This window comes from Monocercomonoides exilis, assembly GCF_001643675.1.
Source record: "Monocercomonoides exilis strain PA203 chromosome Unknown scaffold13-1861174, whole genome shotgun sequence".
In the NCBI taxonomy this organism is placed as follows: domain Eukaryota; phylum Preaxostyla; order Oxymonadida; family Polymastigidae; genus Monocercomonoides; species Monocercomonoides exilis.
Window position 1 is genome coordinate 1,449,518 of NW_027150558.1, and position 25,394 is coordinate 1,474,911.

At 36.5% G+C, this 25,394-nt stretch overlaps 9 protein-coding genes across 9 annotated transcripts; 3 read left to right on the forward strand and 6 right to left on the reverse strand.

Moving 5' to 3' along the window:
* Positions 1-220: 220 nt before the first annotated feature.
* On the reverse strand, positions 221-1,615 carry MONOS_14346 (putative reverse transcriptase; the record flags this gene model as incomplete). Its single annotated transcript, XM_067867142.1, has 1 exon — positions 221-1,615. One exon carries the CDS (start codon positions 1,613-1,615, stop codon positions 221-223), a length of 1,395 nt encoding a protein of 464 aa, XP_067730912.1.
* A 548-nt stretch (positions 1,616-2,163) lies between these two features.
* On the reverse strand, positions 2,164-3,006 carry MONOS_14347 (uncharacterized protein; the record flags this gene model as incomplete). The annotated part of the gene is made up of 1 exon (XM_067867143.1): positions 2,164-3,006. One exon carries the CDS (start codon positions 3,004-3,006, stop codon positions 2,164-2,166), a length of 843 nt encoding a protein of 280 aa, XP_067730913.1.
* A 1,954-nt stretch (positions 3,007-4,960) lies between these two features.
* MONOS_14348 (uncharacterized protein) lies at positions 4,961-5,739 on the reverse strand (the record flags this gene model as incomplete). The annotated part of the gene is made up of 2 exons (XM_067867144.1): positions 4,961-5,135; positions 5,387-5,739. 2 exons carry the CDS (start codon positions 5,737-5,739, stop codon positions 4,961-4,963), a joined length of 528 nt encoding a protein of 175 aa, XP_067730914.1.
* A 105-nt stretch (positions 5,740-5,844) lies between these two features.
* On the reverse strand, positions 5,845-6,232 carry MONOS_14349 (uncharacterized protein; the record flags this gene model as incomplete). The annotated part of the gene is made up of 2 exons (XM_067867145.1): positions 5,845-6,036; positions 6,095-6,232. 2 exons carry the CDS (start codon positions 6,230-6,232, stop codon positions 5,845-5,847), a joined length of 330 nt encoding a protein of 109 aa, XP_067730915.1.
* Positions 6,233-11,034: 4,802 nt separating this feature from the next.
* MONOS_14350 (uncharacterized protein) lies at positions 11,035-11,316 on the reverse strand (the record flags this gene model as incomplete). The annotated part of the gene is made up of 1 exon (XM_067867147.1): positions 11,035-11,316. The coding sequence occupies one exon, from the start codon at positions 11,314-11,316 to the stop codon at positions 11,035-11,037; it is 282 nt and encodes a 93-aa protein (XP_067730916.1).
* A 1,091-nt stretch (positions 11,317-12,407) lies between these two features.
* On the forward strand, positions 12,408-13,271 carry MONOS_14351 (uncharacterized protein; the record flags this gene model as incomplete). Its single annotated transcript, XM_067867148.1, has 2 exons — positions 12,408-12,722; positions 13,089-13,271. The coding sequence occupies 2 exons, from the start codon at positions 12,408-12,410 to the stop codon at positions 13,269-13,271; spliced, it is 498 nt and encodes a 165-aa protein (XP_067730917.1).
* A 2,725-nt stretch (positions 13,272-15,996) lies between these two features.
* Positions 15,997-16,233, forward strand: MONOS_14352 (uncharacterized protein; the record flags this gene model as incomplete). Its single annotated transcript, XM_067867149.1, has 1 exon — positions 15,997-16,233. One exon carries the CDS (start codon positions 15,997-15,999, stop codon positions 16,231-16,233), a length of 237 nt encoding a protein of 78 aa, XP_067730918.1.
* Positions 16,234-16,422: 189 nt separating this feature from the next.
* On the forward strand, positions 16,423-17,046 carry MONOS_14353 (uncharacterized protein; the record flags this gene model as incomplete). The annotated part of the gene is made up of 1 exon (XM_067867150.1): positions 16,423-17,046. The coding sequence occupies one exon, from the start codon at positions 16,423-16,425 to the stop codon at positions 17,044-17,046; it is 624 nt and encodes a 207-aa protein (XP_067730919.1).
* A 7,340-nt stretch (positions 17,047-24,386) lies between these two features.
* Positions 24,387-25,394, reverse strand: MONOS_16177 (putative DDE superfamily endonuclease; the record flags this gene model as incomplete). Its single annotated transcript, XM_067869091.1, has 2 exons — positions 24,387-25,016; positions 25,059-25,394. The coding sequence occupies 2 exons, from the start codon at positions 25,392-25,394 to the stop codon at positions 24,387-24,389; spliced, it is 966 nt and encodes a 321-aa protein (XP_067730920.1).

Here is a 25,394-nt window from a genome sequence, read left to right on the forward strand (position 1 = left end):
AAGGCGACAAACACATCCAAGCATCTTTTTTGCCAAATCTGAAATTTAGAAGGTATGTCTTTGAATTTCAACTGATCCCATTTGTCTTTGAAATGTGCGAAACCATAAGTGTATCCCATCCATGTTGCACTAGCGACGCTGTTTTTGCACTCTTCGGCCAGTTCACGTGACATGCTTCTTGATGCCAAAATCTCGTTCCACCACGATTCTCCCTTTTCGGTTATGGATTGATTAGGCATATCCTCAGTCTTCCTGGTGGAAGCGTAGCATTCATTTGCTTCATCCATCTTCCTTCCCTTATTATCTCCTCCGTTCTCCTCCATGTCCAAGAGATGTGATTTGTGTTGTTCAGTAGAGGTTCCCATATCTGACCTTTCCAATCTGGAAGAAGAAGAAGAACTCGAGCTTTCTCCATCGCTGCTTTTCGGATCACTGCTGGAATCAAAGGAACCGGTGGATGCGCAAGAACTGTCTCGTTTCTCCAAGAAATTTGTAACCCGTCTTGACTTAAATTGCTTCCTGGTCCGCACCATCTCGTTGATTTTGTGTTTTCTTTTGTTGCGAACGCATCGAGTGTGATGTGCATCTGAAGCTGATTGGTGATCTCTTCGAGTGCTTCTTGTTCGACTTCGTAATCTCCTCCTTTTGCCAATCTCGATAGGCCATCTGCTCTGACGTTTCTCTCTCCGGGAATATGTTGAGCTTTCACAACTACTTTCAGCGCTTGGGTTTGATTCCATATTTTCTTCAGAAGGATTCTGAGATTCGGACCCGCTCCCCATCGATTCAGATTGTAAACTGCTGTTGTGTTGTCTGATCGAATAAGTAGATTTCTTATTTCTTGATTTTGAATGGAATTTGAGAAATGCGCGATGGCTTGATTGATAGCGAATAGCTCTCTGTAATTTGAACTTTGGTTTCTGACTGGAGGTGGAAGAAGTTTGTAAAAGTCCAGCATTTGATTGTTGACTTTTAGTGTTGCGCCTATGGCAAACCCTGATGCATCTGTTGTAAGAATTGCTTCCGGTCGAAACACTGGATTCAATCTCCTTGATTGGTTCTCTTTCAGCCTTTCGCTCCACTTCATGAGGCAATTTGTTATCGATGCATTCACGCGCATTTTTCCTTGCCATCCATTCAGACTCAAAGCTTTGTTTAGGAGTTTGTACAGTTGTGACAAATTCAGGGAGGCTTCTTGATACACGAATCTTGTTGCGTTCAGTTTCCCTATCAACGAGGCAAACTTCTTTATCGAAACAACTCTGTTGTTCTGGGCAATCCTCCTCCATTTCTTGCACTCTTTCATCAGCTCGGTTTTCTTCGATTCCTCTATCTGTACCACAAACTGATTGGTATCCCATTGGAAGCCCAAAAATTTGAACTGCTGACTTGGAATTAAATGACATTTTTCCGAATTGAGCAACAGTCCCAATTTGTTGAACATCGAAAGAGTTTTCTCCACAATAATATTGAGTTCCTGCGGGTCTTGATGAAGAAGAACAATATCGTCCAGGTATGCAATGGCTCTCACACTCCATTCCTCCCTCATGTATTTTAGAACTTTCCTCATCACTTTTGTGAACGTTCGAGGCGCATCTTTGTATCCGAAAGGCATTCCGTGGAAAGCGTAGTATTTTCCTTTGAAAACGAACGAAAGGAATGGTGATAATTCTTCGCTGACTTTTATAAGATAATAAGCTTGGCTCAAGTCCATTGTGACTGCGTAATCCTTTTCTTGTATAATTTTCTCCACTGTTCTGTGGTCTTCTTGCTTGTAATAAATCGTCTTGATAGCATTGTTGAGTCTTCGGCAATCCACGATTTGCCTCCAGCCACCGTCTTTCTTTCTGATTACAAAAACTGGATTCAAATGCTTCACATCCTTCTCCTGAATCGGCTTGATAATATTTGTTTCCAGTTGCTTCTTGATCATCTTTGAAAAGGCTTGTTGGGCTTCTTGACTCTGATGCTCCAAAGGGTTGAATACTCCTGTTTTCTTGAGTGATTCCTTCGCGGCTTTGCTCCTCCATACAGGGATTACTCCTTTCCCAATAATTCGTGCTCCTCCAATTTTTTCCCATTCTTCTCGAAATAAACAAGTTCTTCCTCCAACCATTGCCTCTTGTCGGACTTCTGCGGGCTGCAGAATGCTGTTCGTTTCTTCTATTGGTCTTTTCGCTCCCCTGATTGTCTTCTTGAAGCGAAACCTGAAGCACTTGGTCGCAGCCGGATTTGGTTTTGTTGTCTTGACAACCGGGGAGCTCTTTGAAAAAATCTGTGGCTAGCTGATCTTCTGGTTGGAATTGTTCTGGCTCTTATCGAACTTCTTCTCATAGGCCAGCTCGTTGTTTGTAGCTTGAATTGTTGACTCTTCTCTGTTTTTCTCCATTCTTCAAGAACTTCTGATTGCCTTTGAGTAAGAAGACTGGAAGCTGTGCTCTCCTTCATCTGTGCAGCTGCCCTAAAGCCGAATCTTCCTTGAATTCTTACAGATCTTGCCTCCTTCAGCGCTTTTGAAACTAATAAAATTGCATCTGCAATTGATCCTTTTTCGTCATCTTTTTCTTTTAATTTCGCGTGTGTGTAAAGCAGAATTTTAATGGCTGGATATAGAAATGCTTCAGTTCGCTCACCTGCCTTATCCAATGCGTCGTTCATCCAATTGTCCGTTCTCGAAGCTGTAGGAGGAGCCTTTGGCAGAAATGGACTTAAATCATCTTCCTTCAAATCAGTAATAAGATCTTCCAAATATCTTTCTGGTAAATCCAAATCATATAAGCTGCAGTCCGGATCTCTGAGAAATATTGTTTTAAAACTATTTTCTATCAGCAGACAATCGTCGCCATGGCTTATTTTCGCTTCTGAAGCTCCCTGGATCTGCTGGGAAAATTCAGAACTGGAATGAGAAATCACACTCGAAAACGTCTCTCCCGGAGGTCCATCTGACATCATTGATGTGGCAGAATTCAACGCGGGTCCAGTGCTGAGTGGAGAGCTAGGGAGCATTCTTTTTTCAGATTCGCCGTGACTAACCCTTAAGTGATACTCTCAGATCGAAGAGAAGAAAGTGAATGAATGTTTTCTTGCAAATCAAAATGCTTGCGTTTTGATTCTCCATGCATTCTTCTTTGTCAAAGACGGCTTTCAGAAGACAAGTCACGCTGATTAACATCAATTTTTCAGAAAATTGCTCATTCAGCAAAAGACAGCATTCGCAAAGATCTGCCATTAACTTTTCGATCTTTTCTTCATTTTTCTCGTTTTCAACAATCATTTTCTCAAATCTCATGGACAGTGAAGAACAATAAAAGCCATAACACCGCAAGTTCAAAAGAACTTTGCAAAATCCAACATGCTTTAACAATCTTATGATATTTTCCACAGATGTTTTCTTTTCTTCAATCATTTTGTAAATTTTGTTGAACAATTCTTTTGTGAAAGTCCGATGAATTGCAATTCCATCCATTTCATCAATTATTCCATTCAATTCTTCGATTTTCTGATTTTGATCTTCCTCGCCACACTGTTCCAGCGCAGAAAGCAATTCTTTGATGAAAAAAAAAAAGAAAAAATTCAATCAACAAGAATTCAAATGCAGCTGCAATTGAAGACCTGTGAACTTTTTTGTGTTGCCCGTCTCCTGCATTTTTGAAAACAGGATGTGCGCGAAAAACAATACAATTATTTCCATTCACGTTGAAAGTTCACATGATTGGATTGAAGAAATTGGCGAACAGGTCAAACTCAAAAAGAATTATAAAAAATGTCAGCTTTCACACCATCGGTTTTTGCATTTCCATTGGCAAGTATTTGCAGAAAACGTGATGTTTTGTCTTTTTTCTTTACGAGTTATGGATGAAATGATCGAAATGATTTCTTTGAACGGGAATATCAATTTGCAAAATGAGAGATAGATGAGTTAATTTGTCAAGCAAAATGGGATATTTTCTTTCCCATGTTTGTATGAATCACTGATAAACAATTTTGGAAATCGACAAGATGTTTTTGGAAATTGGATTCTCAAGGATAACACAACAATAACATGATTTGATGAAAAAAATCTGTACGTTTGCATTTTTTCATTGTTCTATTGACTGTTGCGATATTTCTATCTGTAAACTGTTTGAACCCCAAGACTCAAATCATTTTCTTCAAATCATCAATCTTTTCTTTTCAGAGAAATAAGATGAGAATGGGGATGTTCTGAATTTCAATTTTGGAAAACAGATTTTCATGAACATGGGTTGTGGAACAACTCATTTTTCTTTTGAACGTGAGAGAAAAATAAATTCAGCTGATGTTTTATTTGTTGAAAATGAAAAGAGGACAGAATTCTGAGAAAAAGAAAGTTTGAACAAAAAAGACTGAATTTTGGAACACAAGGAAAGGGAACAGTTTGAGACGTTTTTGGACAAGGAAAGTGACGGGAAATGTGGAAAGCGGAATATTAACGGAGAAAAAAAGACCAAGAAATGAATGCAAAGCAATGTGATTGGACTTTGGTTCAAGTATTGCTACACCAACCATCTTCTGCTTTGGCAGTCAATAAGATGTGCCTGTGGTTTTTGAAATATGTTTTCAGCGAAACACAATCGTTTTTTCATCATGCTGTTGTGACAGGGGAAATGAAGGCCAAAAGATTCTGCTCCAGCTCATGCCTTTGAAAGGACAATAAAACTTGAGAGGATTGCTTCAATCACCATCCATCTGGTGTGTTTATTGGATTTGATAAACGAGTAGAGAGAAGTATGAGAACTTCGGCAACAGACACAAAGTTGCAGACAGAACTCGAAGAAGTCAGAGGCCGAGCAGAAATTGAATGCGCAGGATCAGAGGAGGGAGCGTGCACATGCAAAGCAGCAGTGCCAGATAAGCGCAGAAGGAGGTTGTTTCCAGACTCTATCTCGATGCTTTGAAGCAGAAAATTCAACATTCACAGGAACAATGATGACTCCATCAGCTACTCCCACTCGTCTTCAAACACACAATACAAAACACCAAACACCCCAATCATCCCTTTCTTGTGGCATTCTTGCCTGATCGCATTCGTCGCATCCCACAGAGCTATCGACGGCACACTTTTTTGCAGAACAACCTCCCCACTCGCAACAAACTCGTCCATCGTCTCCCTCTGCCTGTCTTTATTAAAATGAAACAATAACCAATCCTTTGCCAAACACTTATTCCTGTCCCCTCCTCTTCTCTTCTCTTCACTCTCTCTGAATTTGACTCTCACCAATAAACATGATGATCATCGTCCCGTCCGGCTGTATCATCCCTTCCGCAACTGGCTTCCCCACAATCCGCTCCTGCTCTTCACACAGCTCCACCAGCGCCCCAGTCACCGTCATCGTCACCAGATAGTCCCGCCAGCTCCTATCCACACTTTCTCCAGCCAGCCTCAAAAGCATCAAATGAATCGATTCCACATCCAGAATCTGCTCTTCCTTCTTTCTCCAAATCAATCGAGCTGTCCTTTCCTCCTTGCTTCTCATTCGTCGCCAAGCCTTTCTTCGATATTTCCACCTGTTCCTCATCTTTCCCCACTCCATCTGAAGTTATTCCAAAAGACCCATCTTTTGCTCCATCTTTTGCTCTTGATATCTCCTGTTGGATTCCATCGACTGACGAAGAACTGCACATTTCAGGTTCCACTGCGTGCTGCTTGTCTGAATCTACATCCTCCTTCACAAACCTCAGCCGACTCAGCCCAAGCTCCTCCACAACCAGCAGTGTCATCGCTTCTTCCAGCTTTTCCAGTTTCTCTTTTATTATCTCCACAAACTCTCTGTGCGCTGCTGGATTCCTGCCTTTCTCCTCATTCCCATCTCCTCCTTCTTTGTTTCACCTTTCTCCTTCCTCTGCCTCTTCGCGCTCCTCCAGCTCTGCCAGCGCAATCGCTGCTGGCAACAGAACCACATCCTCCATCCTCAGCCCCATCACTGATAGCCCCTTCTCCACAATCTCCCCCACTTCACACACTGCAACCCCTCGCCCCATTACTTCTTTACCCAGCTTCACCACCACACACCTCGACTGGCGATCACCATATTTGCATTGAAGAGTTTAATTGATCGTAGATCGACGGGAACACATTCACATCTGCCGCCGCTAAGATCCGCTTGCTCCCCGACTTCGTGCCCACCAACGCTGCAAGCGACTGAAGCGGCAACACTCTCAAAACTGAAAGCATCTCCGAAAGTGCCACATTGTACACACGCAACACCCCCATTCAACAACACCCATCGCGCCACAATATATTACTCGAAGATTATGTTGCTCCCTCAGCAACGATTTCTTTTTCACTGCATTCACCTCAGCTGCTTTAGGCACAACAATCCACAGCCGTTTCTCGATGTTGTACTTTGCTGTTGCCAACGTGAATGACTCCGCTGCGTCAGAGGCATCCGAAGGGGAAATTGAAGGTGCGGATGAAGATTATGAATTCTCATCCCCTGCCACCTTCTTCTCTTCTCTTCTCCGCCTCAGCAATAGCTAAGAAGACAAAGAATACCAAAGGCGCTGAGTGCAGAGAAGAATTCTGCGCGTCGATGGCAAAATGAAGCTTTTTTTTGGTAGGCCTTCGCTTCAGACAACAGCCCCTCAAGTTACACAAACACAATGGCCTTATTTCCATTGCAAAGGTCAATCATTCTCGAAAGCTCGCAGTTTTCAGGCAGTGGGAAAAAGAAGGAATTGTGTTTCTACAGGTGAGAAGACGAAATGAGAAGATGAAGAAGTAGAAAAAGAAGAAGAGAGAAATAGATAAGGAAGCTCATTGTGAAGGATTCATCAGTCGAAAGAGAAATCGGACGGTGAATGTTAATTTTGTGAGGATGAGGGATATATCCAAAGTGATTGAAGATGACCAAGAACTTGATGAAGAGGAAGGAGGTCAGTTGTAAAATGGATTCGGAATGATGAACTGTGTAAAACAGAAAGAAGATCAGGACAAACTTGAAATGAAACAGCTTTTTCTATATTTTCCAATCCCCTTGAAGTTTTCATTAAGTTCTGTGTATTTTAAATTCAAAAATTCAACTTTATAAAAAATTATGAAATCAAATAATGTGATTTTTTTTATCTAACATTGAAAAAGAACAGAATAATTTTTGCTAATGATATCTTAACGTACTCACTGAGAATATGTTTTTAATCAATATTTTTAATTATGTTGCGAATTAAATGATAAATAAAAAACAAATAGGTTCGAAAATAAAAGTAAATTTCAAATATTTTTCTACAAATTTTTAATTAAAAACACCCGAAAAATTTTTTTGTTTTAATAAATAAAAATTTAAAAAATTCATTATTCAAAAGTCTTCAAAGTTAAATCTTGTTTTTCATTTTATTTTTATTAAAATATCTTTCATTTTATCAAATTCGGGCAAATGTTACCTTTGGTGGACTTAATTTTTTTTGTTTGAAATGCGTTATTAATTATTATAAAGTGTTAATATGAGACATTCGAGGAAAATCGAAGTGCGGAAATGTGTTAAAAAAAAAAATCATGGTAATTTTTTTGAATTTATGGGATGTGATCAAAATTTCTTCAATTTGATCGAAACTTCAAATGAATCGAAAAGAAGTTCATAAGCTATTTGAGACATTTCTGAACGAAAATAAAGCTTGGCAATGGATGTTTGGAACCATACTGAAAGGAAAAGTCCCAAGATGCAGGAGACACAGAATTCCAATGAATTTAATCAGAGAGAATACAGGAAAAAAATATTGGAGATGCAAGAAATGTAGGGTAAAACGTTCATAATTTCATGGAAGTCAGTTTAACAAAATGCACATCAAAATTGGAAAAGTGTTGATGATTATTCTCTTTTTTTGGATTGGTATGACCATCAAACATGGAAGTCTATTACTCAATATTCACAGGCACTCAGTCGGTTTTTGGTACAGTGCATGCAGATATGCTTGCACACAATACCTTATAAACAAGCCCATTCAACTTGGAGGTGAAGGCAAGACAGTAGAAATAGATGAATGCTTATTACGTCGAAGAAAATATCGAAGAGGAAGATACAAGAGGCAACAACGGATTTTTTTAAGCAATCGAAAGAAGAGAGGGTCTGCAAGTTGGAAAAAAAATGCTATAGATCGTCAAAGATCGTTCAAGAAACTCTTTGTTACCAATTATAAAACAGCACATATTGCCTAGAACTACTGTAATGAGTGATTCTTGGAGTGCATATGCAACATTGGCAAAAGAAGGTTATACTCACAAAATTGTTGTACACGATCGACACTATGCGGATCCTGCAACTGGAGCATGCACTAACACTGTTGAAGGGATGTGGCATCATTTCAGAGAGTTTCTACCAGTTTCTGGAATGAGAGATACATTTATTCAAGACTAAATTTCTTCATTCATTGTCAAAAACGGCTTCAATTTGACCATTTCTGAATTTGTTGAGTTAGTATACAAAAAATATGAAGAAATTGATGAATACGATGATAATAAAAAAAATAACGAGGAACCAAATTTGCCAGATATTGATTACATAATTGAGAACAACTCTGAAAATATCTCTCTTTCAAGTTTTGATGAATTGGGTGATTTTTTTTGATATCATAAAAAATTACGAAGTTTGATCATAAAAATTTTTCATTAAGGGTGGGGTTTATTAGAAAATATTTTTGAAAAATAATGAGAAAATATCCATTAATATATTGTCATTATTAATTATTTGTTGATTTTTATTTGTTTCCAAATGTTTTTATTTCAAATATTGAGAAATAAAAATAATTTCTTAAAAAAATATCGAAAATTCGATAAACCTAATAAAACTGAAGCTTTCTGAATTAATAAACATGATAACAATAATTGAGATAACGATATAAATCAATATCTTAAGAAAAGAACAGTTATATAATATTATTGAAAAAAATAGAATAAGATAAGTCGAAATCGATAAAAATAAAATGAAAATGTTCTATTTTCAGCTTTTCATCATCTTTTTCATCATCCATCTTTTCCAGAAGTCATTTCTCCAACAAATCCTTCAATTTCTTGATTTTCTTAAATAGTTAAAATTTGTGTTTTGTGTGTTGCATTAATCTTTCTCGATTTTAAATAGATTGTTTTTTGTCTGAAAATATCATCTCCAATTTCCTTCCCAATACCTTCACCCTGGGCACTTTTCGTTTGAATTCGCTCTCCCAATTCGATGTTAAGTCTGCACAATGAGATATCCCGCTTTTATTCATTTTCATTCATTTCCATTTCCTGCCATGAAAGAAACACAAAAAACAGTCAACAGGTTAATATTCATATACAAAAAAATAAATAAATGCCAGACTGCCCTTCGACTGTTTTTTGCCAAACACACTCATCTCCACAACAATCATCATTCAAAAATTCAATCTCTTCATTTCAGCACCAGAATGGTTGAATACAGCATAGGATGCATCTCCACAAAACACATCGTGTATCTCACTGGAGGGCCTTTTCAGCCCGTACGCATTGTGGTGGATGTCCAGAGGTGTTTTTCTGTTTTTGTCATGATCCTCTCCTTTAATAATATTCTCAACCACCCAAAGAAGTATTTGAGGTTTATCTCATCAACACATGGCACATGAGGGATATGGGGCAGAGAAGAGATGGAAGAGGATTTTTTGTGGCAGGGGGTGGGAGTTGAGTGTTTTTTGGAATGTTAATATTTCAAGAGTGGTTTTTGATTGATGAAATTTGGAGACAAAGGGGTGGGGAAGAGCAAGTGGAGATTTTGAGAAGAAAATGATGAAAATATGAAGAGAAGTGGCTGAGGATGATGAAGGAGGACTTATTGGTGATGGGAGAAATGGAATTTGAAAAGAAAGAAAAGAGGTCAAAAGCGGGAAAGAAGAAGAATATTCTGAAGTGGTTGATTGGAAGAGGGGTATTTTTTATGAAAGGAAATGATTTTATGGAAGAGACAGGGAAAGATGAAGAAAAGGAGGGGATTGATATTTTCTGAGAAGTTTGTGAGCTGAGCAGAAGAGGAAAAATGGAAAGGAAAGGAAATCGAGAGAGATTTACATTTTCTATTTTTGAGGGGAAAGGAGAGGAAAATGCGAAAAGAAAGTGAATTGACGTTGGAAAAATACAGCAAGATACATATCCACAATCTGTTAGTGACAAATATTGTGATCGAGTTTTTTCGAACAAATCTGAAGTTTATACAGCAAGCGATACGTTTTAGCCAATCAACGATATCACATGAAACCTTCTCATCATCTATCTCAAGAAAGGCAATTGACTGATAGCACATTTCTCTGTCACATCATTTTTTAACATTCTTCTTCACCTTCTTCTAACTCATATTCTTCATCGTTTCCTTCATTTTATCAGTCATCTTCCTCATTTTGCATTGGATCAGGCCATCTACATTCAAATTTGAGTTAATTGTTCAATGGGCAGCTTGATTGCACTCACCAATCGTTATTTCATTCAGTTTGCTTTCTCTTAACAGCAACATTATCGCTTCAAATGCCTTCTGTTGGATTACTGGACGTGCATCAGAACTGTTTTCCTCTTTCGCAGAGGCGCATTCCGCTCTGCTTTAGCACTCCGAACAGATTCCGCGCTCCGGCTATGCTGAACAGTGTGAATGGCAGTGGAAGAGGGAAGGGGCTGCCAGCACATCGCAATAATCCACTCACTTTATGACGCCACCAAGGAGCAAAGAGCGAGGAGTGCGCGATCAAATGAAAGAGGCAAAGAGAGCGGAGTACAGTAGCAAGATGAATGCGGTGCAGAATAAAGGGAGACGACGGGAAAAGTCAAAGGCGAAGATGCAGACGAACGAGAAAGACGAGTTTTGCACATCGCAAATTGTCGCTTTCGACACAAGACAAGAACAGGCAGCAATAGAAAAAAGTGAAAGTGGAAGGGGAAGAGAAGAAGGAGGTGATTATGAAGATGAACAGCAGCAGACATTTTTTCTCGTTCAACGGCGCACTCTCATCTGCTCGGCTGCACACACTAAACATCACAGCTTCCTCAACATTTGCCACTCCTCCTTTTTCACCATTGCTACATGCTCAATTATCTGCACCTTCTATTCTTGTTGGAACTCCTCCAAAGCCACTCGCTCCTTCATCTCCTGCCACAGACTCCTCTTCACTCACACAGAAGTCCCTTGACATATCTATCCCAAGCACTGCCTCTTTATCGAACATGTCTTTTTCCTCTCCTTCTTTTTCCTCTCCTTCATCTTCTATTTCTTCCTTCTCGCTTCCACCGCTTGTGAATGTGCCGATCCCTCGTGCGATTCTCGGGAAGAGCAGATTGGGCAATACAGGCGTGTATGCAAGCAGCATCATGTCAGCAACGAGGGATGTGCTTGAGCGGTTGAAGATGGTGCTGAACTGGATAGCATATGAGGCTATTAGGGGATTCGTGTGGGTAATGTGGAGGAGAAGGAAAAGGGGAAGGAAGAGAAAGTTGAGAAAGAAGAAAACACTTCAATTAATGTATTTCAAAAAAAGATGAAAGCAACAAAAAAGAATAATAAGCCTGTGAAAATACTGATCACACTTTGCTTGACTTTCTGCCTGAATTCAGTAATCAAAGAAGGATTCAGTAGCAAATTATGGAAACACCATTCTCTTTCTCAGCATTTTCATCTGCAAACGCATCATCTTTTTTTTCAACTTCTTTGTCTTTAACTTCATCTCCGTTTTCTTTTGCTTCAACTTCTTCTTTATCTTATTCTTATTCTTGCTTTTATTCTTGTTTATTCATCATTTCATCATTATCTTCTCTCCATCTTCACATGATTCTTTCGCTGACATGCAAGAAATCCCTCGGCATCCACATCCACCTCCATAAGTGACTCCAATCCCTCCCGCTCTCTAAACAGCCAATCAAGTGCAAACAAAGCAATACATTCAGTGCAAGTGAACTCATTTTTTTATTCTTACTTTATCATCATCAATTTCTTCTCATTAATTCTCCTCCTCCTCCTCCTCTTCTTCTTCCTCTTCCTCTTCTCCTTCTCCTTCCTCCGTCTCCAAAAGTTCTTCTTCTTCTTCTTTCTCTGCCCCTTCTCTGTCTCCTTCTCTTCATTCTCCTTCTCCTTCTCTCTCTTCTTCTCAGGGATCTGCCTCTGCATCTGCCTCTGAATCAGAGCTCGAAATGCCCCCCGCCGCAGCCGTTGCGTTGATTTCTGCTCCCTCCCCTCCGATTAACGAAGAACTCACGCCTTCTCTGATGACTGCGGCAATTGCTGGCTCCACATTTTAATTGTGTCATCACAGACACACAAATGGAGAGAGCGTTCTGGATCTTCTGGGAGCTGTGAAAGTGTTCGGACTGCCCCAACTTGCACTAATGTCACAGGAAAAAACGTCGCTTTTGTCTGATACTGCTTCTGCATTGAATGATAATAACACTGCAACGCAAGACGCTTCTCATGTTGTTTCATCATCAACATCTTCATCAACATCTTCTTCCTCTTTCCTCTTCCTCTTCTTCTTCTTCAACACCCCTCACCACACGCATGCCCTCTGCACACCGCTCCACCCCCGCCGACGTCATTAGCCACAGCCATCTCGAGCTCAGCCGTTCTGCCGCCATCGCCACTGCAAAATTTGAGAGCCGTCTGGCTGGTCTCCCGCTCGAACACACCAAAAGCAGGAGTGAAGCAGACAACACAAGATTTGTATATGATGCCTTTTACGACTCAGTCATCTGCGAACAATCGGTGAGGTTGTACGAGGACGATGCGGTTTCTGATGTGCTCAGCTACTTGTCAAGATTAGACTTCTCCACGCTGTTTATGCCATCTTACCTCACCGCCAGCCAGCTTTCTGACTCCACACGCCTCAAATCCGACTTCGATGGGGCACTTCCTCTATTCCTTTCAGACACATAGAGCGCACCTCCATATAATCAGAACAACCATTCCTTGGGAGAACCTCAGCTTCCTCCTTTTCTCTCCTTCTCGCCTGCCCTCAGCCTCCGCAAATTGATTCCAGACAGCTCCCCAACTGGTTCCCCTTCCTTCTCCACCAGCTCCACACTGCTTGAAACCCACTAACCTGCTGCCGCATCCATCGATGTGTCTGTTTCCGTTCAATCGTTCCTATATTAGGCGCTTCCTCTTCTTGGCCCGCTCGGTCCGCTTGACCCACTCGACCAGGTGCCGATTGTGGCAGCTCTGAACAGAATAGCCAGTGCCAGAGAGACAAGTGCGAATGCGAAGAGGAGACTGATGTCTTCAGATGAGAAGTCATATGCACTGCCTTTGGAATTGGAATCGAAAATGGCGATGTAGGATTTGAATAAGTTTGTTTAGAAGAATTTTCGTTCTTCTTCTACTGCTTCTTCAACAACTACTGCTTCTCCTTCATTATCCTCTTCCTCTTCCTCCTCTTCCACTTCCTCCTCCTCCTCCTCCTCCTTTGCTCACCTCATCGCTCACACAGCGGCCAATGAACTGAGTGTGAAGGCAAATTTGTTTCAAGAGGAGATTAACAAGTGATTGGAGTCATCGAGGAACACAACGAGAAGAATGACACAGAAAGTGCTGGAGAGGAAGCAAACAACGTTACAGGCATTTTAGAAGGGAGAATTTTGATGAGATTGAGAAGAGATGGAAAAAAGATGGGAAAGGATGGAGAAGGAAGAGGGAAGGACAAGAGATGAGAAGAATAAAGAAAGAAAAGACGAGTTCGAATCAGTTTTATTCATTGATAATTGATATTCTCGTATTTCATTCAACGTTTGATGAAGCAGCTGAATCGAAAAGAAAGGACTGTTATTTTGTTATGATATTTCAGTTGAAAAAAAAGATTAAGTGAAGAAAACAAATCTCTTTCATAATTTAAAAGTTATTTAATCAATATTTTGAAACAATCTTTTTAACAAACTGTTTCAATAAGTCTTTCAAAGAATTCTTTATTTATAAGGATAGTTTAGCAAGTTGAGAAACTTGATATTCATCTTTTACATTTTAATTTTTTTATTTTTCACATTTTTTTATCTTGGTCAATAAATACATTTTTCGCTGAAAACAAAAAAAGGTGTGTTTTTAAATTACTATGCAAACATTTGCGTCACCTTGAAATAGGTGGGCTCTCGTCAGTCAGTACCCGTCACTGTTTTTTTTTTTTTTTTTTTTTTTTTTTTTTTTTTTTTTTTTTTTTTTTTTTTTTTTTTTTTGATAAAAACATTCCATTTTTTTTAACTATGCTTTGAAAAGGATAAAACACTTTCCAATAATTCAGAATTTTCTTTACAAAAATTTCCTCACAATTCATCGTCAATAAACCTTTATTAAATATTTATTTATTAAATTACCATTTTTCACTTTGACAGAAGTCATATCATTCATGAAAATTTACATCAAGATTTTTCTATTCATTTTTTTAAATGTTTTAGAAGCATAATTTTTAGTGTCTCATTTTTATTGTTTTTCATTCTTTAAAGGCTTAAAAACTATGTGATTATTCATGTTCAATATGTTTTTTCTTCGATAGAAATATTTATCATGATTTTTGTGATGTGTTTTTGCAATTCTCACATGGACATTTTTATCCTTTCAATTTAACAATTGTTTTTAAAAGCAAAAAAAAATATTTGATATGTTGTTTGGTGAAAAATATTCTTGAGAGAATCAATTTCCTTGAATATGAATAAAAATTCATTTTATGAAAATGTTGAAAAACAATCAGATTTAAATTGAAAGTTCACTTCAATTAAAGTCTCTTTAAGAGTTTATTTGTTTTTTCATTTAATTGTTGCTCTGATCCTTTGTGATTGTTTTTTCTTTGTATAAATGAAAAGTTAAAGAGCATCACAGCGATTTGCATTGACTTTTTTGATTTTCTTCATCCTTTTTTTTATTTTTATTTAACTTTAAATTTATCTTTTTCTGTTTTTTCTTTCTCTTCTTCTCCATCTTCTCTTCTCTATATTTTTCATCTCCTTTTCCTTTTCCTCTTCATCTTCATCTTCATCTTTTCCTTCTTTTTCTCCTCATCACCAACAACACCCAGCGCATTGCCACTGCCCTCCGCCCTCTCCACCTCTCCAACTACACAGCTGCTCCTGTTTCTGGTGTGAATAACGTTCCTCCTCCGCCTCCTCTTCAGCCGCGTGATTTTGTTCCTTTCGCGCCTTCACGGACAGACCATGGATGGAGGAGAGAGGGAAAGGGAAAGGGAAAGGGAAGAAGGTGAAGAAGGAGAAGAGAGAGTGAAGAAGGAGGAAGAATAGGAAGAAGAAGAAGTGGAGGAGGTGAAGGAGGAGGAGTTGAGTTTAAGAATGGAGGTGTAAATTATAATTTGTGTTTTAATGAAGAAAGAATAGAAGAAGGATATTGTGATGATGAGGAAGAGGATGAAGAAAATGAAGATGACTTTATTTTGCTTTGTGAAATGGAAAACAGAGAGAATGGCAGATTTGGAGAAGAAACAGTCGAAGAAGGAGAAGAGGGAGAAGAAGAAGTTAAAGAGGAAGAGAATTGAAATAGAGGGAGGGAAAATAGATGTTGGAAGAAGAAAAAAGAGGAAGGAGAAGGAGGAGAGAATGAGAATAAAAAGGAAAAGAAAATTTTCATTGAAAATACTCTTTCTGAGCTAATTCATTTCACCAACAGTTAAAAACCTCCTTCACACCCATCTACACAGCCAGCTTCTATCAGAAACATATCAAATGTTTTCACTTCGCCTTCTTCATCTTCTTCCTCCTCTCCTCCTCTTCTTCTTTATTCTTCTATCTTCTTCTATCTTATTCTATCTTTTTCTATCTTCTTCTATCTTTTTCTATCTTCTTCTTTATTCTTCTGTTTTCTTCTATCTTCTTTTATCTTCTTCTTTATTCTTCTATCTTTTTCTATCTTTTTCTATCTTTTTCTATCTTCTTCTATCTTCTTATTTCTTTTTCTTTATTCTTCTATCTTTTTCTTTATTCTTCTATCTTTTTCTTTATTCTTCTATCTTCTATTATCTTCTTCTTCTTCTTCAACAGAACAGCGTGATGCTTCGCCTTCACTTTCAATGTCGCCTTCTTCTTTATCCTCTTCCACATCTTCATCTTCATCAACATTCACTTCTTCTTCTTCTTCATCCCATTCACTCACCTCAGTCAACCCTCCGTCTTCTGCCTCACCTTCTGCCTCACCTTCAGCCTCTTCTCCTTCTCCTTCTTCTCCTATTCCATTGCAAACACCTCAATCACCTCAGTCATCTCAACCAATTCAATCCATTCAATCCATTCAATCATTAAATTCATAGCAATCATATCAATCATATAAATCACCTCATGACCCTCACTCTTCCATTGCTAAAGCTGACTCCACAGGCTGTTTGCTGCTGAGAAGCAAAGAGACTGCCACAAAACACTCCTCAAAGGAAACAAATAGAATGCTTCCTTTCTCTCTCAATCAGCTCCATTCACCCACATCCTTCGCTTCTTATCAGTCTATGTTCCTGTCTGCCCCTTCAGCTGTGCCTGTGAAGGCAGTCCATGGAAGAACAAAGAGCGATGTGATTAATTCTCGTCCTTCTGTTTTTTCTTCTTTTGCTTCTGCTTCTTCTTCACAATCTTCACATCCATCTCAGCATCCCCAGACCCAACAAAGCACATACCAGCCTTCCTCTCTCAAGTCCTCCCTCCGCTTTGATGAGCTGCAGTCTCATTCAACATCCACTTTCCTTCGCTCCATCAACAAGGATTCATCTTCATCCTCTTTTTCTTCTTCCTCATCCTCATCATCATCCTCATCCAAAAGACGTTCAATACTCTATGAAAAACCTCTTGTTCTGCAGTCATCGCGTGCCCCGGCTGCATCGCTTTATCTGCGTCTGCCGTCAGACGAGGTGGAAGTGCTGAAAGGAGTGACATCGCTCCTCCGGTTGATGAAGGCTGCTCTTTTTTCGCATTCTATGCTTGGCGAAGACAACATCAGTAACCGCAACTGTAATAGAAGAAGCAGAAATGATGGAAGTTATAGAAGTGATGAAATCACAGATAATTTTCTTTTTGCAGATGAAGATGGAAACCCAGCCAGACTCGATTGTCTTCTGCCTTCTTCTGCTTCCTCATAATCCTCGTCTCCCATCCACATCTCCCATCCAAACAGGATCCGCTCCTTTTTCGCCACTACCCATTGACTAACTTCCAGCGCATACGTATTCTTCCCCCACCGCGCCTCGTTCTTGCTGAACCCCAACGGTTTCACTCCACCTCCGTGCTCCCCGCGCTCTCTCCACATAAAAAAACCCGCCCCGCTGTATTACGAGCACATACACCTCACTTCTGCTGCTGCTTCACACTTGCTCAGCTGTTCAGCTTCAGCGACCCTGCTGCCCCAACTTCCGCCGCCAGCGCTCAGCCTTCTCCGCTCTCTGGCGTTCCGATGTTCGACTCATTCACCCCCCACAAACTCGCACACCATCCCTGCCACCTCAATCACTGTCTCATCAAACAGACTCGCTTCATTCTACAGCACGACGTAAGTATTCCTAACCAGCAGCTCCAAGCCCATGCCATGCAAAAGTTATAACTCTTCTTCATCGCATGACTCTGTTTCCTCCTCTGCCTCCAGACTGTTTTACACAACTTAATTATCCTACACATCCAGCGGCCCGCCTCACACCATAAGCGCATTCTCTGCTCCATCTCCAAACAAGTTAGATTCTATTCTCCTTAAATCACATATTTTACATTTTTCTTTTAATTTTTGCTCACTCATAATACAGAGAATAAACTTCTATTTTCTTTCTAAATAAAAATAAATAGAATTCTCGAGCTGTGTTTCGGTTTTTAGAAAAAGTTAAAAAAACTGGCAAAAATTGAAAAAAACAAAATTTAATAAATAACAAGAAATGATTAATTCGTATGTGTGTGTACATAAATATTGATAATTTCCACCACACATCAGAGACGAAGAAGAGCATTAAGCGTTCTGTCAGACAATTTGTGACGACGATCTCCTATTATTCTGCGAGCTTTAGAAAATATTCTCTCACAAAATGATTCACTGCAAGGAGAAGTTGTTATGCAGTAAGCTATGTTGGAGAATATAGTATGCATTTCGCTATATGAACAAAAATCCTGGTAGAAAATGTAACCATCTTCCTCAACGACGTCATCCTTATCTTTTTTAAGCAAAAGTTCTTTGAGTAATCTCAAACATTGAGCCTTTATTTTGTGATGATTTTCATTCAACATGTGATCCAACATAGCTCTGAAACATGCAACGATCCTACCAAACCAATCAGAAAATAAATAATCCCAAATATTTTTCAAAGTTTGATTTTCTAAATCAACATTACATTCTTCGATTCTTCTGAAACGAGAAAAATTGCAAATGAAATCCACATCACTATCGCTTTTGTTTTCACTTTCGTTGTTTTCTTCATTATTCGTTGGTTCTTTTTCATTTCTTGAAATTTCTTCTTCAGTTTGTGATTTTTTTGAAATATCTGTTGACAAACTTTCTGACACTTCATCATGCTGAGTTGTTTTTCTAGTCAAGTAGAAATTGATATGATCCGTTTGATTGGTATTGTGTTGATATTCATCATCCTTTTCTTCTTCTTCTGCTTGAATCAATCCAAACAAATCTTGTTCATCAAAATCCTCGATTTCGTATTGTTCTTCAAATTCTTCTGTTTTCTCTTGAGAATTCGAATCAAGAGTTGATATGAAACAATATAATTCTTGAAGATTTGAATTTGAAAACTCAACATTTTGAGTTTTCGCGCAGTTTGTTGCATCAGAAGCAGTGAAAGCTGAAACAGTTCCAGTCTCACTTAATTCCTCATCCACTTTTTCAGAGTTTTCAAAAGCCTTTTGCAGTTTTTCTGTAGAAAGAAATGAAATGTCTTGAAATAGATGATCCGATAAAGTTTTGATATTAGGATTTTGTATTGACGGAAATGGTGTCGAATCATGGAAAATGGAAAACGTGGGGAATGAGGAAATATTTATGGAGGATGGGGAAGAAGACGACGAAGAAGCAGAAAGAATAGATTAGTTTTGATCCTGACACATTGATTCAGATGAGTCTTTGCTGCAAGAACATGATCGAGATTCGCTTGATTTTTTGGCTTCATTAAAAATGGTTTTGGTAACTTTAAAAAAAAAAAATCAAGAAAAAAGATAAATTATAATTGATTAATAAAAACATATGTTTTTCTTTGGAATGCAAACGTTCTCTTGGGTCGCAAGTGAATTTATGAGTTCTATGCTTATGTGATCCAATTGGTGTTAGTGCGTATGATGTTGCTATGAGTTGTCCAGAAAAATCACAAAGTGTGTAATTATATAACAGAATAACAATATCTGTTAATGCGTTATGCCATTCTCCATCAACGAAATACACATTAGTTGAAAAAGAATAAAACAAATTCATTGCTTGAATAACAACAGGAAAGGCATCTCCAAGTTTTGTCGATTCTTTTTCAAAAATCAGATGCATCGAATAAAGTGGATACAACAACAATTCAGCAAGTGCAATTTCAAATATTTCGTTGTCTGAAAGCATTTTGGTTTTGCTTATTATTGATTGATTCTGCCTTATAAAGATACAAATATTATACAAACACAGCCATCTTGTAGCTATAAATGTAGGGCATCTTTTTTTCAAACTGTTTCTGAAATTTGATAAATGTGCTTGCTGACTGAATTTAATAATCAATTCCTTCATTTGCTTCAGTTTTGTATTTTCTGAAAAAGCGTGACTGACAACTAAATTGATCAAATGATTAAGGCATCTAACAAAAATTGGCCTTGGATAATTATATGCACGTGATGAACCATACAATTCCATCGAATCATTTGTCGATATTCTATTCAATGCCAAAACTTGCGGTTTTAATCCATCCGAGCACCAAGCTCTAACGGAACATCCATAAGCACTCAACTCGGTCATTATTTCCAATCCTAAATTGAAATAATCGGATTCTGATCGACAACTTTTATACAATTTCCAAAAGATAGGTTTTGACGATTGATCCATCGTTATTAAGCCCACTGCAGTGTAGCCCACTCCCCCAACAACTCCTCCATCAATTACTACTCCTAGGGGATTGTTTGAAATAATTGAAATTGCTTTTTTTATTTTCTTTAAATTTGCTTCATGAAGCAGTTTGGTGACATTTCTCTCTGTGAGGCGAGGAAAAATATCTTCCCTATGCATGTGCGGATTTTCTTGTGATGATTTTATTAGTGCAGAAACAAAATCGTTAAATTCGTTTGTTGCGACAGAAAGAAAAGAAATATTACTATGGGCAACAATGTTGATGAAAGATTCAGTGAGCTCTCCTTTCAATGTTGTTTCAGAAGAGCTATTGTTTAACTTCGAATTAACTGATCGTGTTGATAAATTGGACTTCTGTGAAAAGAACAATGATATCTGATTATTCTGAATTAAATCACATTTGTGATTATAAATCATAGAGTAGTCCTTTCGACCCGTCACTCCACAAGCAACACCATCTTTCTCACATGGACACATGAAAAGTCTGTGCAAATCCTTTTTCGAAGTTCTGTCTTTATACAAAGGAGCAAATGCAATAAACAATTTGCGATTCACGACGTCGAGAGTCGCTTTGGAAATGACCAATTCTTTCTGCTTTGGATGAAAATAACCTGTGAAAAATATTGCATTTTTAATAGATTAATTTCTACAAAAAATTAAATATAAAAACAGTTTGCGTATTCGCCATTTTCTATTTATTCGAGTTTGATCCATTCACATCTGTGTGATTTAAATATCTCCTCTGTTTTTTTAAATAGTTGAAACTATTTTGATAAAATTAAATAAAAGAACAATCGTTATAAATTATAAATTAAAAAACTTTCCTCAAACGATTTCTGGATTTTCCAATGAAGAAGCAAACACATGTGATGCATCCATGAATAACAAATATATAAAAATTTCCAAATGCTTTATTATCTGAAAACACGTCAGTGACCGGCAGTGACGTGAGTGCCTTGGTATTTATACCACAAAAAATGATCACGACACAACCCATTGTTCATATTTAAATAAAAAATGTACATTTAAAAAAAGAAAAATTTAAAAAAACCTCTCAATAATGAAAGATGAATTACAAAAAAATATCAACTGCTCTTTGCATGTCTTGTTTTTCCATATATATATATTTTTATAAGTGAATGTAATTTTTTTCTGTCACGTCACGTCACTTTAAAATTGTTCACGTCAAAAGGCATGTGACGCAGATGCTTATTACTATGAATAAAACAAACAATGTCGTGATAATATTAGCCATTTTCTTCTCAAAAACTGATATTTTTTGATGATCTTAAGTTCCACAATTAAAATTATTATTTCTATTTTTAATCTTTTTTTATGATATCAAAAAAAATCACCCAATTTGGAGCAGGTGATGGTGCATCAGCTTCAGAATACACAGAATAATTAATATACATATACATATACATATACATATACATATATATATACATATATATATATATGTCTAAATTTTTTTGAAAAGTCGCAAATGTTTAATTTTCTAATAAAGCAAAATTTCATATTTTGCTTATATTTTTGTTCCCACTCACGAAACTTCCCTAACATGGATGTATAAACTTAGCTATGTTATTATACACTTTTCAGTGAAGTTTCGTGAGTGGGAACAAAAATATTAGCAAAATATGAAATTTTGCTTTATTAGAAAATTAAACATTTGCGACTTTTCAAAAAGAATAACCCATATGTCAAAATTTTTTTGTAAAGTTCCTTTTGTTAAATCTTCAGATATAGTTATAATTGCATATTTCTATCAAATTTCTGTTTCCAATCACGAAAATTCACTAAAATGGAAACAATGACATTGATAAGATTTTGTTTTTATGGCAGTTGAATTTGGTGTGTGTGAACAGAATTATGATCGAAATAAGAAATTTTTATTTTATCTGAAAATTAAAAAAAAGGAACTTTTCAAAAAAATTTTGACATATATATGTTTTTAATAAAAAATTATTTATATTTTTTTGATTTAAACAACTTTCCGCACATATTTAACAAGTTTTAATAACATACTACAGATATCTCATAAAATACAGGACATCGTACAAAATACCGGACAAGATCGATTCACAATAATTGCAAGAGGAATAATTCTGACAATTTTCCTCAAAACACACCTCATCAATGCAAACTCATTTGATATACAAATTTTTCAAAGCAACTTCATTTGTGCTCAGACAATAGTTATTATAAAATTCTCGTAGAAACAAAAAATTCAATTTCTCCGAGAATTAAATAATAATTTTCTGTGAGCACAAATGAAGCTGTTTTGAAAGTATCTTATTTCGATTGAGTTTGTATTCATGAGATGTGTATTGAGGAAAATTATCAGAATTTTTCTTCTTGCAATTATTGTGAATCGATCTTGTCCGGTATTTTGTGCGATGTCCGGTATTTTATGCAATATCTGTAATTGCTTATTTTTAGTAATCATTCACAATATGAAAAAATTAGTAGGTCCACCAAAGGTGACATCTACCCAAATTCGTTGTAATATACATAACCTAAATGCGAAACTTCCATTTTTTTCATCTTTTAAATCATTGTTAACTCCCACAATATTTTACTTCATTATTGTTTTTTTTCAGAAAAAAATATTAGATTAAAAACCAAAACTTCGATGCTAAACGTGTTTTATTTATTCTATTAAATCACGTTTTATTAATGTTTAAAAATTTTGTGAACATTTCAACTACTACGAAAAGCTATCATTTACCATAACTTTGTAAAAAGTTCTTTTGCTTTATTATTCTCTTGAACATTGTTATTTGAATCAAGAAATGAAAAGATTTCAAAAAAATCGCAATATCCAAAATAGCATTTAGAGCTTCAGAAATAAGAAAATTTTTGGATTTTTTGTAAAACTTTTCATTCATAAAAAACAATGTTTTCAACATTTTTCGATTCAATTCAAAATAATAATATAATTTCATATATTCTTTCATTCATTTTTTGTTTTGTTCATATTTGTATCATCACAAAAAATATTAATCCCCTTTTCATTTTCATTTAAAAATTTTTGTTCTTAAAACTAAAAAACTTGACAAAAATTTAAATAAATAAAAAATCCTACTTTTGTTTAGTTAAAAAATATTATTGATACTTCAATAGAAATTAAATGCAAACATAAACATTTTCACAAATAAATATAATGTAATAATCAATCTATATAATTCTATAAACCAATAGTTTTCAAAATTTTAATTCATAAATATAAAAACTAATATTTTATTAATATTGTGAAAAAGTGAATTTCAAATTAAAACTAAACACCCAAATAAACATATAAGTGAAAGAAAAATTGATGAAGAAAAACTGTCCAAAATATAAAATTATGAATAATTCAAACAATTAATTAAATAATAAAAATATGTTCAAATTTTAAAAGTTTTTTTCTTTCATTTTTAAATTAGTATGAAATTAGTTTTCTTTATTTTATATGAAAAGATTTTAAATAATGATAAATGAATATTTCTTAAAATCTAGATATAATATCATCTTCGTTATAATAAAAATATAAATTATATTATGTCGCATTTGCTTTTAATATCGGTGATACGATTTAATAAATTTTATATAACTATTTTTTTGAGTAATGAAAAAACTATTTTCATTAATGAATTATGATTTCTAAAATATTTTTTTTTTGAAATTATATTTATTCTTTCAAAATGTGAAATTTTGTTTGCTATTTTTATCAATGCAATTATAATCTAAAATGTGAAATTTTTGAATATATAAATGTAATAATTATTATTTGAATAAAATTGTTTTTTATAAAGATTTTATTACATAAATACATAACTTTTTTTTACTATTTATTTTTAATTGTTTTTATATTTTATTGAATTCAAAAGGGTCAAATTCATCACTTGTTTCATCGTCATCATTCTTTATTTTTCTGAATTTCCTTTTCACTTTTTTCTCCAAAGGCAATTCTTCTTCTTCAATTTCCTTTTCTTTTTTTTCAATTTCTTCAATTTCCATCTTGTGCTTTTCATTATATTCATCCCATTCATCAAGAAGCTTTTCTTTTGTAATTTCTTTTCCGAAGAAGTTGAAACAATGTGAATGAGAAGGAATGAAGTATTGAGAAGACTGAGGAAGTTTCATTAGAACCGATCCAGATCCATTGCTGAGGACTCCGCTGTTAATGAAGGCTTTTTTGATAACAGATGGAGTGAATGCGGTGTGAAGGGTTTGTGGCAACACATCTGCAACAGCTGTTCTTTTTGAAGATGAGGAGGTGGATGATGGAGAACTGTAATTGTTTGAAAGCTCTAACTTCAATACTGTAAATACGCCTCTGTCCAGCGGCTGCGATATGTGCGTGGTGTGTGGAACGAAGGTGACGACGTTTATTTCGGATTCTTTGAACTGTCTTCATATAGTTGGATCTGCCCGTGATGAGTGTGAATCCAAGAGAAAAAGGCAACGATGAGATTCTTTTAGAATTCGCTTTCTTCTGTCAATGATAGATGTAAGAAGGACTGTTAAGGCGTATTTTTTGAATGCTGTTTTATCCATCCAGCCGTTTGTGTTTGGCCAAATGTCAAGCGACGGCGTCAACAGTGTTGTAAGTTCTTTCGGAAGATTTGCGCTCGGCCACAGCACGACAGACGGAAGAGAGAAGCCATCAGCAGCTATTCCAGCAACGAGAGTAGCATTTGGCATCCTTTCGGCAGTCTTTTTGAACCCAGCTTGTTCATCTGCAGGATGAACAACAACACCGCGTGTAGAAGTTGGAATTCGAAGCGAAGATTCATCTATATTGAAGATTAATTCCTCTGGATATTTATTTTCATTGTGTAATACTTGTAATTCCGTATACCACGGCTTTAGGACTTTCTGACAAGATGCTGCAAGTTTGTTAATATCAACTTGCTTTGGCAGCGAGGACTTCAATTCTGGATGGCACTTTATGAAGGCGTAAACTGTCTTTAGAGTAACTGTCTTTTTTATCTTTTCTTCATTTTCTCCTTCTTCTTCACTATCGTTAATTATATTTTCCATCTTAATACAAATTAATATGCAATTTAAATATCAATTACAAACCAGATCGCGCGCTTTTCGTAATGTGAGGCTTGTTCCAGATCGGGATTCAATTGTAACTTCTTCCAAGAATTGTTTTTCTTTTTCTCCGCTAATAATTGGTGGATGACCAACTTTTGCAATAGTCCTGCCGTTTTTTATGGCTTTAACTGCGTGCTCCAAAGATTTTTTGCTGATTCCGCCATATTTCACTCCGTCGACCAGCCTGACAACATTGTCATTAACAATGTGTGCAATCCTTTCTAATCTTGAACTATATTTTCTGTAATGTAATGTAGACATTGCTTCCTTCAGCCGCTTCTGAACCGCTTCAGCTTTCTTTTTCACTAGCAATTTCAT